Below are 11,180 nucleotides of genomic sequence, written 5' to 3'. Positions count from 1 at the left end.
AACAATTGATTTTATGTTAATGATGTGTCCATCCAAGATTATCTTTCTTTTGACTATGTTCTTAGTCTCTTCTCCAACAGATGATGGATGTGCCTGCAGGCTAGTAATGGGGCGAAAGTAAATAAAAAAATCAAGAATTAATAATTAATCAGCATATTTTACAAAAATGCGTTACAAATGTTCACATAATTGCACCTAAAAACGGCCACCACTGTAGGTGCAGCTTTCTCATCATCTGTCCTCCAAAAATGGAGATTGAGCTATCATGAGATTTCAAAGCAAATGTGGAACACTATCATCCTCTGTCATTTTGACTAATTACCCTGTTGTCTATTTATTGAATCAAATATTAAAAGTTTCCATGCAAACATGTTGAATTCATGAGATGAGAGAGAAATAGAGATAAAGAGAGAAGGGGAGGGAGGGAGGGAGGGAGAGAGAATGAGTGAGTGAGTGACAGAGGGAGAGAAAGAGGAGAGAGAGAGAGAGAGAGAGAGAGAGAGATAGATAGATAGAGAGAGAGATAGATAGAGAGAGAGAGAGAGAGAGAGAGAGAGAGAGAGAGAGAGATAGATAGATAGAGAGAGATAGATAGATAGAGAGAGAGAGAGAGAGAGATAGATAGATAGAGAGAGAGAGAGAGAGAGAGAGAGAGAGTGAGGGAGAGAGAGAGAGAGAGAGAGAGAGAAAGGGAGAAATAGATAGAGAGAGAGAGAGAAAGAGAGAGAGAGAGAGAGAGAGAGAGAGAGAGAGAGAGAGAGAGAGAGAGAGAGAGAGAGAGAGAGAGAGAGAGAGAGAGAGAGAGAGAGAGAGAGAGAGAGAGAGAGAGAGAGAGAGAGAGAGAGAGAGAGAGAGAGAGAGAGAGATAGAGAGGGAGAGAGCATGACTCTTTATCTAATATCAAAAGCTTTGTGAGTTAAAATAATATCGACTCTCATGCATATGAGGCATATGAGAATATTTCAAACATTAAGAGATTTTGAGCGGTATGTTGTCCAGAATGTATATCGTGAGGCCTCCTCCGTGGCCAGCGGCCGGTGAATTGTTGTACTTGCACCGCTTTACTGTAAAGCATTGATCTCGCTCAAGAATAGGAAGAGGTGAGAAGAGGAAGAAGAAACAGACAGAGAAGAGCACTATCAAGATTGTTGTGTATTAAATCCCAGAAATTTGTCATTACATTGGTTCCTATTTATAGACTATTTTACCCATTAAAATAGGTAATATTCCCTTTGTGATCGAAGTTATTGTAAATAGTACCACGGTTATATCATCTTGAATGTTAGCCGTTAGATCCTATCTATGTTTAATCCTATCATATGTTGAACCTTGGGCGCTAATCTCGTAACGAGTGTAACGGGAACTTATTCAACTTTTGCAGATATGATATTCCTAGTCTTTATTAGGAATCCTCTTGGTCCACAGTGTTGCAGACATGATATTCGCGAGTTGCGGACTCCTCTTCATTTACAACTATAAGAAGACGATGTAATTCCCTCGCCAGAATTTCTGCCGAGTTCGAAAACTAGAATGACGCTATCCTGATGATTCTGGCCATCTGACGGTCTCCAATTTTCTCCATTTTTCTCCAATTTTCTCCAATCTTCTACGCTAATTGCACGGACAGAGCCGGCCAGAGCGATCTTATCCTGTTGGTCCAACCTGTTGCGATGATCATTAATGATATCCGTGCGAGTTCTATCCACTAAAAAACCATTTAATGAAGATTACGGCAAGGACAAAATTGTCGTCGGGGTTGCAATAAATTGTTAACCCTTCTACTGGACGATAACATGAAATCTGAGAGACCGTTGCGCTCTACCAGAGATATAGAGGCCACCTCAACAACAGGTATAGTCTTCTCTTCTGATTGCCACCTGTTTTCAGTTCACACCCCCCAGACGATGAATACTCAAATAAATTTATGGAAATATCGATGACGTATCGCATTTTCGATTCACCATCGGCCGCATTCTTTGTGCAGCGGTTGTTCAGCTGTCGGCGATCGATGAGAGGCTTGTCGATGTCCTTTCGTTGAGACGGTTTTCTATCCCCGCTGAGACTGTCCTTGTCTCTGCGTCTCGCAAGCGGCCCCCTCACTTAATCCCCAGCCCCCACAATAGAGAAGTAGTGGTTGCACGGTTTCGCTTTCGCAGCGCCCGGCGCGGGTGGGAATCGGTCTATTTCTCTCTGGAGCCACTCAAGGGCCCAGCAATTCATTCCGTCGAGTCATCGGCGGCTGCTGTAGCCTGTAAGACTGAAAAGCAACAGTCGTCGAAATATTTTATTCGAATGGCACTAAATATGAGCTCTCAAGGGATGGGTTTCTCTGCATCCAACGAGGACTTGGCACGGTTGACATTGAAATAAGAGACTATGGGCGAAGAGCACGCACGATCCTTTCCTAAATATGAAGTTGCTCGCCGTACTTAAATGTGCTGCTCTTAATGGCACCATGGGTGATCCACCAACCCTTGGAAAGTTGCAAAGAGACAAATCCACCCTCTGCCTGGCTTGGCTCGTGATCTCGTGACGGCGAATCTGATGACGGGCGCATACAGATCCCTTTGCCTGCCCCGCGCCATGGCCGAAGACTCTCATGAAATTGCAGCCGCCTAACCGGGTACGTACGCCGAGGATAGTCGACCTCTTTCTCGTTTTCTCCATTTGAAAATTCACTCGTTACGATCGCCAAAATTTTGTTCTTTCCTCGCCTTCGTCTTCATCTTAGCTTTACTCGTTTCTACGAATTGCACGCGCATCTGGTCTTCTGAGTCGAACGTGGCTCCGGCGCTAACGTTCTTCCTGCCGTTTACGGATACTTCGTAGCCTTCCTTCTTCTAGTTCAATCTGCTGCGATTTCCTAGAAGAGAAGAGAAGTAAAAGAAAAAATCGACCATATTCTCCTGTTCCTCTCTCTGCAACCTCGGGTATCAGAGAGAATCTCCGACAGTAAAGCAAAGTTTTGTCCAGGCACACCTCCCCCTCCGTTCCCTTTCCGAGCCTCAAAACAAACCACAAGTCAACACCACCCGGAGAAAACTGGCGTCTGGTATTCTTCTAGAAACGTTAATCGAAGTGACTGGTTAGGGTTGGCTTGGAACTCGAATGATTGAACTCGAATGAAAGCCGGCGCCTTGTTCGTTTGCCGTTTTTCCATAGTAACTTTGGTTGACTCATGCTTCGTTTCTCCAATTCTCCATTAAGGCATCCACACCGGGAGGATGATCTCTCAACTCCGCTATTAACGCGTCCATTTCACAGATATCCTCCATCCTACTCCCCTACCCTGACCGGCAGGGCACCTTTCATTTATTTGTCTCCTTCCATGACATTTCTCGTGGCTCTGCGCAGGTCTGAAGAAGGCTCGAGACCAAGTTTGGCTCTGTAGAGTTTATTATTTGAACACCTCTGGCGGGACATGTGAAAAGATAAATAATAAATAAGAGGCAGAAGAACAGCAACGCGAAGAAAAAGAACAAGGAGAAGAAGAGGAGAAGCGGAGAAGAGGAGAAGAGAAGAAGATGGGTAGCTTTGGAAGGGGAGTCCAGGCTGTGCCTGTGGTGGACAGGGAAGATGAGGCACGTCTGAGAGGAGCCGGCAGTCGGAACCTGAAGCTGGCATACAATTTCGTGGTGACCCATTTGGTTGGTCTCCTCTGCCTGCCTCTGTTGGCCGCCCTCGCGGTCGAGCTCGGCCGCCGCTACATCCGCGAGGACCTGCTCCAGTTGTCGCAGACGGCGTGGCAACGCTTACAAGAACCTCTCGTCCTCCGCGCCGCGGCCGCGGCGGTCTCAGCGCTCATCACAGTGGCTCTCATCTTCTTCCTCACCCGTCCCCGAACCGTCTATTTGGTGGACTTTGCGTGCTACCGCGCCCCCGACGAGCTCCGCACGCCCTTCTCCAAGTTCGTCAACCACTCCCGCCTCAGCGGCTTCTTCGACGAGTCCTCCCTCGAGTTCCAGCGCAAGATCCTCGAGCGCTCCGGCCTCGGGGAGGAGACTTATTTCCCCCCGGCCCTCCACTCTCTCCCCCCGCGCCCTTCCATGGCCGCCGCCCGCGAAGAAGCCGAGCAGGTCATGTTCGGCGCCCTCGCGACCCTTTTCGAAAACACCCGCGTCCGCCCCAAAGACATCGGCATTCTGATCGTCAACTGCAGCCTCTTCAACCCTACGCCCTCTCTATCGGCCATGATCGTCAACAAGCTGGACCTCCGCAGCAACATCCTCAGCTTCAACCTGGGCGGGATGGGGTGCAGCGCCGGGGTCATCGCCATTGACCTCGCCAAGGACCTGCTCCAGGTCCACCGCGGCACCTACGCCCTCGTCGTCAGCACCGAGAACATCACCCAGAACTGGTACTTCGGCAACCGGAAGGCCATGCTGATCCCCAATTGCCTATTCCGGGTGGGCGCCGCGGCGGTGCTGCTCTCGAACCGCGGCTCGGACCGGCGCCGGGCAAAGTACAGGCTCGTGGACGCGGTACGCACCCACCTGGGCGCGGACGAGGCGGCCTTCCGGTGCGTGTACCAGGAGCAGGACGACGCCGGCAAGACCGGCGTGTCCCTCTCCAAGGACCTCATGGCCATCGCCGGCTCGGCCCTCAGGAGGAATATAACCGCGCTGGGCCCGCGGGTGCTGCCGCTGAGCGAGAAGCTCCTCTTCCTTTGCGTGGAGATAGCGAGGAGGTCGGGCCGGAGGATGGCGCCCTACGTGCCCGACTTCAAGCTCGCGTTCGAGCACTTCTGCATCCACGCGGGAGGGAGGGCGGTCATCGACGAGCTGGAGAAGAGCCTGAGTCTCTCCCCGACCCACGTCGAGCCGTCGCGGATGACACTCCACCGGTTCGGGAACACGTCGTCGAGCTCCATTTGGTACGAGCTCGCCTACATCGAGGCCAAGCGCAGGGTCAGGAGAGGGCACCGCGTCTGGCAGATCGCCTTCGGCAGCGGGTTCAAGTGCAACAGCGCTGTTTGGGAGGCCCTGCAAAACGTCAATCCCACCCCCGGTAACCCCTGGATGGACTGCATTGACAAGTATCCCGTGGAGCTCGTCTTCCCCGAGTCCCAGAACAGCACCGCGGATGGACCAGCCCCACGCTCCTAGGGTGGAAAAAAACAGCGTACGTTCCCGCTCCCAAGTTCTCATTTATACTACTTGGGAGTTGGGGTTTACTCTGTGCTGTACGTAGTTTTTTGGTGTGTGTGGGCAATACGGCATGCTCCCGGTGCTCTCGTCCGTATTTTATGTCTAGCCCGCTATTTGATGTCCGTTGCATTTTTTTGAGTTTGACGAGGACCCAAAAACTTGAATGCTGCTTTGTTATACGCTTTCTTCAGCTATTAGGAACAGATCTAGGTCGCCAAAATGCGGGTCATTAAGGCATTTAAATGTATAATGTCCTTGACTTCTCCGTTTCTACTGCGTAACGGTCACCATTACCATGCTCTCATTGATTAGTCTTCTGATGGTTCCAGAGGAGCCTACATGCTCTATGAAAATGCCTTAGTTTGGCAACTTTGAAGGATCAAAGCAGGCCCCTGAAGGGCTGACCTGTGACATGAGAATTGATGGAAGAGCACAACCCACTTTGGACCTGATCCAAGGGCAGACCAAATAAATTGATCATATTTGTCGATCGGACCCATGGATCAACATACATATTATGATTTGTCAACCGCCACCTTTCCTCACGACGACCCTGGTGCTTTTGGCAACTTTAGCTTCTGCTGTGCCCTCCCATCTCTGGTTCCTTCCTACGTACCAAGGGAAATTTTGGCAGGGCAGCTATTGGCCTTGTAGTGATGATACTGGTGGCTTTGGCGGTGATAATATTGGATTTGAAAGCATTTATTGTGGCTTTGGGGTCCCTTATTATTTTGGTTTTAACTTCTCAGCCTTGCCATGTGGTAGCCCCTTGATTGGTTGCATGGTCTAATAGATCAAACTAACTGGTTATCCATGATCAAACACCCCTACTGCTAGACATGGTTGTCCTGTTCTGTTCGTTTGAAACAAACAAAAAAATTGCACAAAAGAACCGCACAGGGCCTTGTTCTTTGTTCTTTTTTTGTGCAAAAATTAGAACAGCTTTTTGCACAACTTGAACAATTCGAAAAAAAATTGACTTATTGAGGAAGCATAGAATCAGAGCCTTGATCATTGCACTTTGGTTAAAGGCCAGTGGAATAATGTTGTCTTACAATGACATATAATAACTTTACCCTATATGTACTTAAGTAACAGTTGATTTGGAGAATAAGGTCCCAATTTATTACTTATAGCGATTCCATTTAGAGAGAGAATCCAACAATGGGACACTATGTTCACCAAAAAATCCCGTGTTATCAAAGTTATCTACTAATGCCTTGATAATAATTTTCCTAACATGATAGAACCATAAATTTGGAAATATTTCCATAACATTGCTACTCAATATTTTCATTTTGACATGATTTTAAAATTTTAATTAAATAATAAAACATTTTCATTTATTTTTCCTCGCATACATAATCTGAAGAAACTCTTCTACTCATAAAAAATGAGAAGAGTCTCATGTCATCCAATATTCACATCAGTAAAATAAAAGAAATAATTTAGAACTTATAATGTTTTAATTGTTACGCACCTATCTTATCACAACCATCAATTTAAGTGGAACAAATCATTCGTCTTCCCCAGAACTACTTTAAAAATTCGTTCATCATATAGAAAACATACATTTATTAGAAATTTTATAAGACATTGATACCGTTGTTAATATTTGTAATATAATAGGTAATGGATCGTCATGATAGGCCACTGATTACCAATCACAAAGATCAAAATGTGAATCATCACTTAAAAAGATCATAGACCTATCATTGTTAAACATAAATAACTTTTTATTTTTTGAAAATGAGATATCAAGTTGCTGGGTTTCACTCTAGATATATTTGAAACGCAAAATAAGTTATTTTATGTCCTGGGATTGATCTCAGACTCATTTGATTTGATGAATGCTAATACAATCTTTGTCACCACTAACTGGTTGTTGGTGGTTGGTTGACTCTCACTGAAATTAGTTAAGGAAGGCCCTTTATTTCCCAACTATGGGTATTTAAATCAAATACCTACCTTTCACATTACTCGATTTAATCAATCTCTTCTAAGTATCTAAAAGATTTATAGCCTCAAGTAGTGGAGAAAAAAACCCTAATACTATCTTATGAGAGCAACACAATCTTTTTCTTTCTAAGGTGGGAATACAGGCTCAAGCTAAGCATAGTCTTCACATGGACCTATTGAGAAGACTGCCTTTTATTCTTCTCCAGCTCAGAAACATTCATACATTTGTCTAAGCTCATTTCCATCTATACTAGAGAAATGAAAGTTGATGGATTTTCTATTGATGCGATAGGCCTGACAAGGTATTAACTATAGTATGAACTTGATGACGTTTGCACATCATCATCATCGCCATCATGGTTTTTGCCTACCAAGAATATAGATAGGATCATACATTTTGGATGCTTGCTGTGAGTGGGTATCTGCCAGCTAAACTGTAACATGGCAAACACAAAAAAAATGACTTTACCATCACCATCATCGTGGTTTTTATTTATCATAAATTGTGGATGGCTGAATGTGTTGGGTTATGTGCCTTGGATCGTCCATGGAAAACACATTCCATGGATGTGGAAGCGTGTTGATGGATTCACAATCGATCTTTAAAATAAAATATTGAGTGTACCTTTTTGGGGAACTTATTCCCTCCTTGACATGCTCACTTTGAGATCATTTGAAGCCGTCCACGCGTCCGCCTCTAGAAGTATCCACGCGATCACTCGGCGCTTAGATCTCCACCTCTTCCTCTTCAACTCTTCCTAGAGACTCTCCTTGGTTGTAAGGAATCAAGAAAGGAGGGGGCTCTCAAATCAGGCTTGCATGGGTGCTTAAAATGAGACCCCTTTTCCTCTTTACATTTCACTTAAGGTTTTTCTCATGGACTTCTTATAGACATCACACGGAATAATAATGAACGCAAATATTTTATTCAATGAAATTAAATAAACATGGTAGCGTGATTGGCTTGACAGCCACATAATATCCATCAGAATGTTCAGAGCTATTAGTGGGTGTTGGCGAACTAAACTGTAATATCACAAACATGAAAGATTTTACCATCACTATCAACATGATTTTTGCTCGCCAAGGACGTTAATAATCATAAATCTTGGATGGCTGAATGTAAGCAGTGGGTGTTGGCCAACTAAACTATAACATCACAAAATGAAAGATTTCACCATCATCATCATCATCATCGTTTTTGTTCACAGTGGACGTTCATAAGATCATAAATCTTGAATTGCCAATTGTAATTCACTATCGATAACAACAAATACTTTAAACTCATTGTCTAAATAAATGATGAGTGCAATAAATCAGTCAAGGAACAATAACAGAGTATACATCATTAGATGAAGAAGAAAATAACAGAGTCTAACCGGTGAGTGCATCCACAAGAATGACAAATGGCTCATCATCATCATCACCACCATCATCATCATCTTTTGCTCTCAAATCTTTGTTACTGTACCATGACTTCAACATCATCAGAACTTTGACACTCTCTACACTGAGCATGGATTGCCTGTAGTTGATTACACGACGCCCTTCTGAGAATAGTCCACAGTGCATATGATGCAAAAACATAAAAGAGTAATATGTTAAGTTTTGCGTATTTTTAACCTGCAGCAGAACATCTAAAAAATTGAAGAGTAATATATCTCATGTATCATAGCTAATTAATTAGGTTCAAGAATAAAGGGTTATTTGTTCTTTTTAGAATTTTTTTGTTCTTTTTAAAATCCGGCCAATTGCTTTTTCATTCACACGAGATATATAGAATCAAAATTCAAATGGGAGAGTTGTACTAAGATGTAAAATCCACAAATAACAAAAGCACAATGATAAATAACGATAAGAGATTCTTTTTCTTCATAATAAAATCTCATCGACCTGTTATTTTCCTCCACCAGAGATATATAGAAGCAAAATAAAAGAAATATATAAACAAGTAACACAAAAAATTATTTCTTTCAAACTAGAATCCCATCCATATCTCATTTTTCCCCTTCACGCGAAAGATATAGAAGCCAAATACAGATGGAAGATAGAATTTAAGATACAAAATACATAAACAAGAATGCAAGCATGACAAATAATAATAAGAATTTTTTTTCAAAATGTTATAAATTAATTTGTTTAATTATTACCATCGGAGAGATAGAGAAGTAAAGGCTTTCAAGGGCTTTAAGGGCCGTAACTAATACTAGGAGGATGCGAGGGATTCGTTTCCTAGATGGAAACATATAACTGAGGTTCATAAGTTATTGCTTCTCAACCTCAAATAATCAGGGGCACCCAAATTTTATGGGAGGAAATATTGAGGAATTTTTCAACCAACAAAGATAACAAATTGTAACTACGTGGGCCACCACCAAGAAAAATTGACGTGAGATGTATATCAATCCCATATCACCAATTTATGGAAAGCATATTGCAAAGGGAAATGAAAGTTCCCACAAATACATAATGGAATGGAATTTCACAATTTAATGTGTACTTGCAGTCTTTAATAGGATCCTTCTATAGCACCATCTCATTATTGTACCAACTTACAAAATCCTGTGAGAAGAGAGCTTGGCCTTCATCACATGGGGACTTAAGAAGCATATCAAACATTGTTTATATATGATAAATATATTTCCCTTATTCTACATGAAATCACCCTTAATCCTGAAGTCTTATTCGGAGAAGATTGGAACCCAATCCCATGTTAGGGGTCTCCACAGGCACTCAAAAATACATTTTCTCCAAAATATCATCGGATGAGAAAAATCTTAGAAGGCCCTCTGAATCAACAATGCCATCCTCTAGCTTCAACTCAAGCCTCACCGACTATAGTTTCCAACATATCACATAGTCTCTTAAAAGCATCCAGCATCAAATGAAGCACAAAGGACAGCATTTTTAGAGATAACTAATAGAGCAAAAGAATAACAAATTTTAAACATTGTTTATGCCAATGTTGCTGAAATTATTGTTATCCTCATCGTGGAATTGCACCAGGTGAGAAGATATTATGCTAGAAGTAGGTAAGCATTCTGTTGAAATTCAAAATACATGCGGTTCAGGGAGAGAGTCCTCAAGTTTTAAAGAGAATCTCCCAATGAGGCGGATCTCCTCAGGAACACATTTACATATATAGAGACATGGAGGTTTAAAAAATAACACATTCAGGTGGAAGGAATGAAAAAAAAAACTGAAGAATCCAGTGAAGTCATATGGATCAATTCAGTGAACTCTTTCCTCACGAATTATCTTGTCCAAAGTTTTGTACCATCACCTGCGCTGGATCCTTGTCATGGCCGATGCATTGATCTGATTAGTATGGTTGTTCTAAAATAGATTGGCAATAAAATTAACCTGACCAGTAGGTAGACATGGCTGTTCAGTTCCTTTTGTGCGAATATGTGCAAATTGTTCATTATGTTCAGTTTTCTGAACAGAACATTAACCAATTCGCACAGAACATCACACAGAACTGTGTGCGGTGCGGATTTTTTGTTTTGTGCAATTTTTTCAAATCATTTTTCTAAAAAAATGACATGATTTTTCCCTCTCCCTAGTCCCTCGGAAGTCGGCACACTCCCTCAGTCCCTCGGTGCCCTAGTCCCTCGGCGGTCTCCATCGTTTTCATTGTCATCGTCCTCCCGTGGGAGATTGCTCCCATGTGAGATCGCTTTTTGGAATTTGTCAGGTACGAGAAAACTTAGGGACCCCTCTCTCTTCAATGCAAAACAAAAGATTGGGGACCCCCCTCTCTTCGATGATGTAGAGAGCTAACGTTTGATAAACTTTCACAACTTCAGCAGAATTTATCGAGAGCTAATGTCAATCCCCCAAGAAAAGCTAATATAGATGCTATTGTGGGACGACACTCACAGAAAGAGCCCAGATGAAGGGAAAATTTTGAAGCCTTGATTTCTCAACTCGATGGAATATCTGCTTCTCTTTCTTGAGCTAATGTCGAAAAGTTTTGGTTGCCATCATGAAATCTGCTTCTCTTTCTTTGAAATGTCTGATGGAATATCCCATTTTCACCTTTTCTATATACATTTTTTAAAAGTTTCTGTT

The 11,180-nt window shown here is 43.0% G+C and overlaps 1 protein-coding gene across 1 annotated transcript; it reads left to right on the top strand.

Moving 5' to 3' along the window:
• The first annotated feature begins 2,468 nt into the window (after nucleotides 1–2,468).
• LOC144703090 (3-ketoacyl-CoA synthase 17-like) lies at nucleotides 2,469–5,324 on the top strand. The gene is made up of 2 exons (XM_078575171.1): nucleotides 2,469–2,623; nucleotides 3,355–5,324. Exon 2 carries the CDS (start codon nucleotides 3,525–3,527, stop codon nucleotides 5,103–5,105), a length of 1,581 nt encoding a protein of 526 aa, XP_078431297.1. The 5' UTR covers nucleotides 2,469–2,623; nucleotides 3,355–3,524; the 3' UTR covers nucleotides 5,106–5,324.
• The last annotated feature ends 5,856 nt before the right edge of the window (nucleotides 5,325–11,180 follow it).

The sequence above is a fragment of the Wolffia australiana genome, chromosome 5 (genome assembly GCF_029677425.1).
Source record: "Wolffia australiana isolate 7733 chromosome 5, ASM2967742v1".
Lineage (NCBI taxonomy): Eukaryota > Viridiplantae > Streptophyta > Magnoliopsida > Alismatales > Araceae > Wolffia > Wolffia australiana.
Note: the sequence above shows the minus strand (reverse complement) of the source record. Positions and strands in the feature narration are given on the sequence as shown.

Excerpts from the sequence above, each read along its gene's own strand:
- LOC144703090 (XM_078575171.1), top strand. The coding sequence starts at position 3,525 with ATGGGTAGCTTTGGAAGGGGAGTCCAGGCTGTGCCTGTGGTGGACAGG.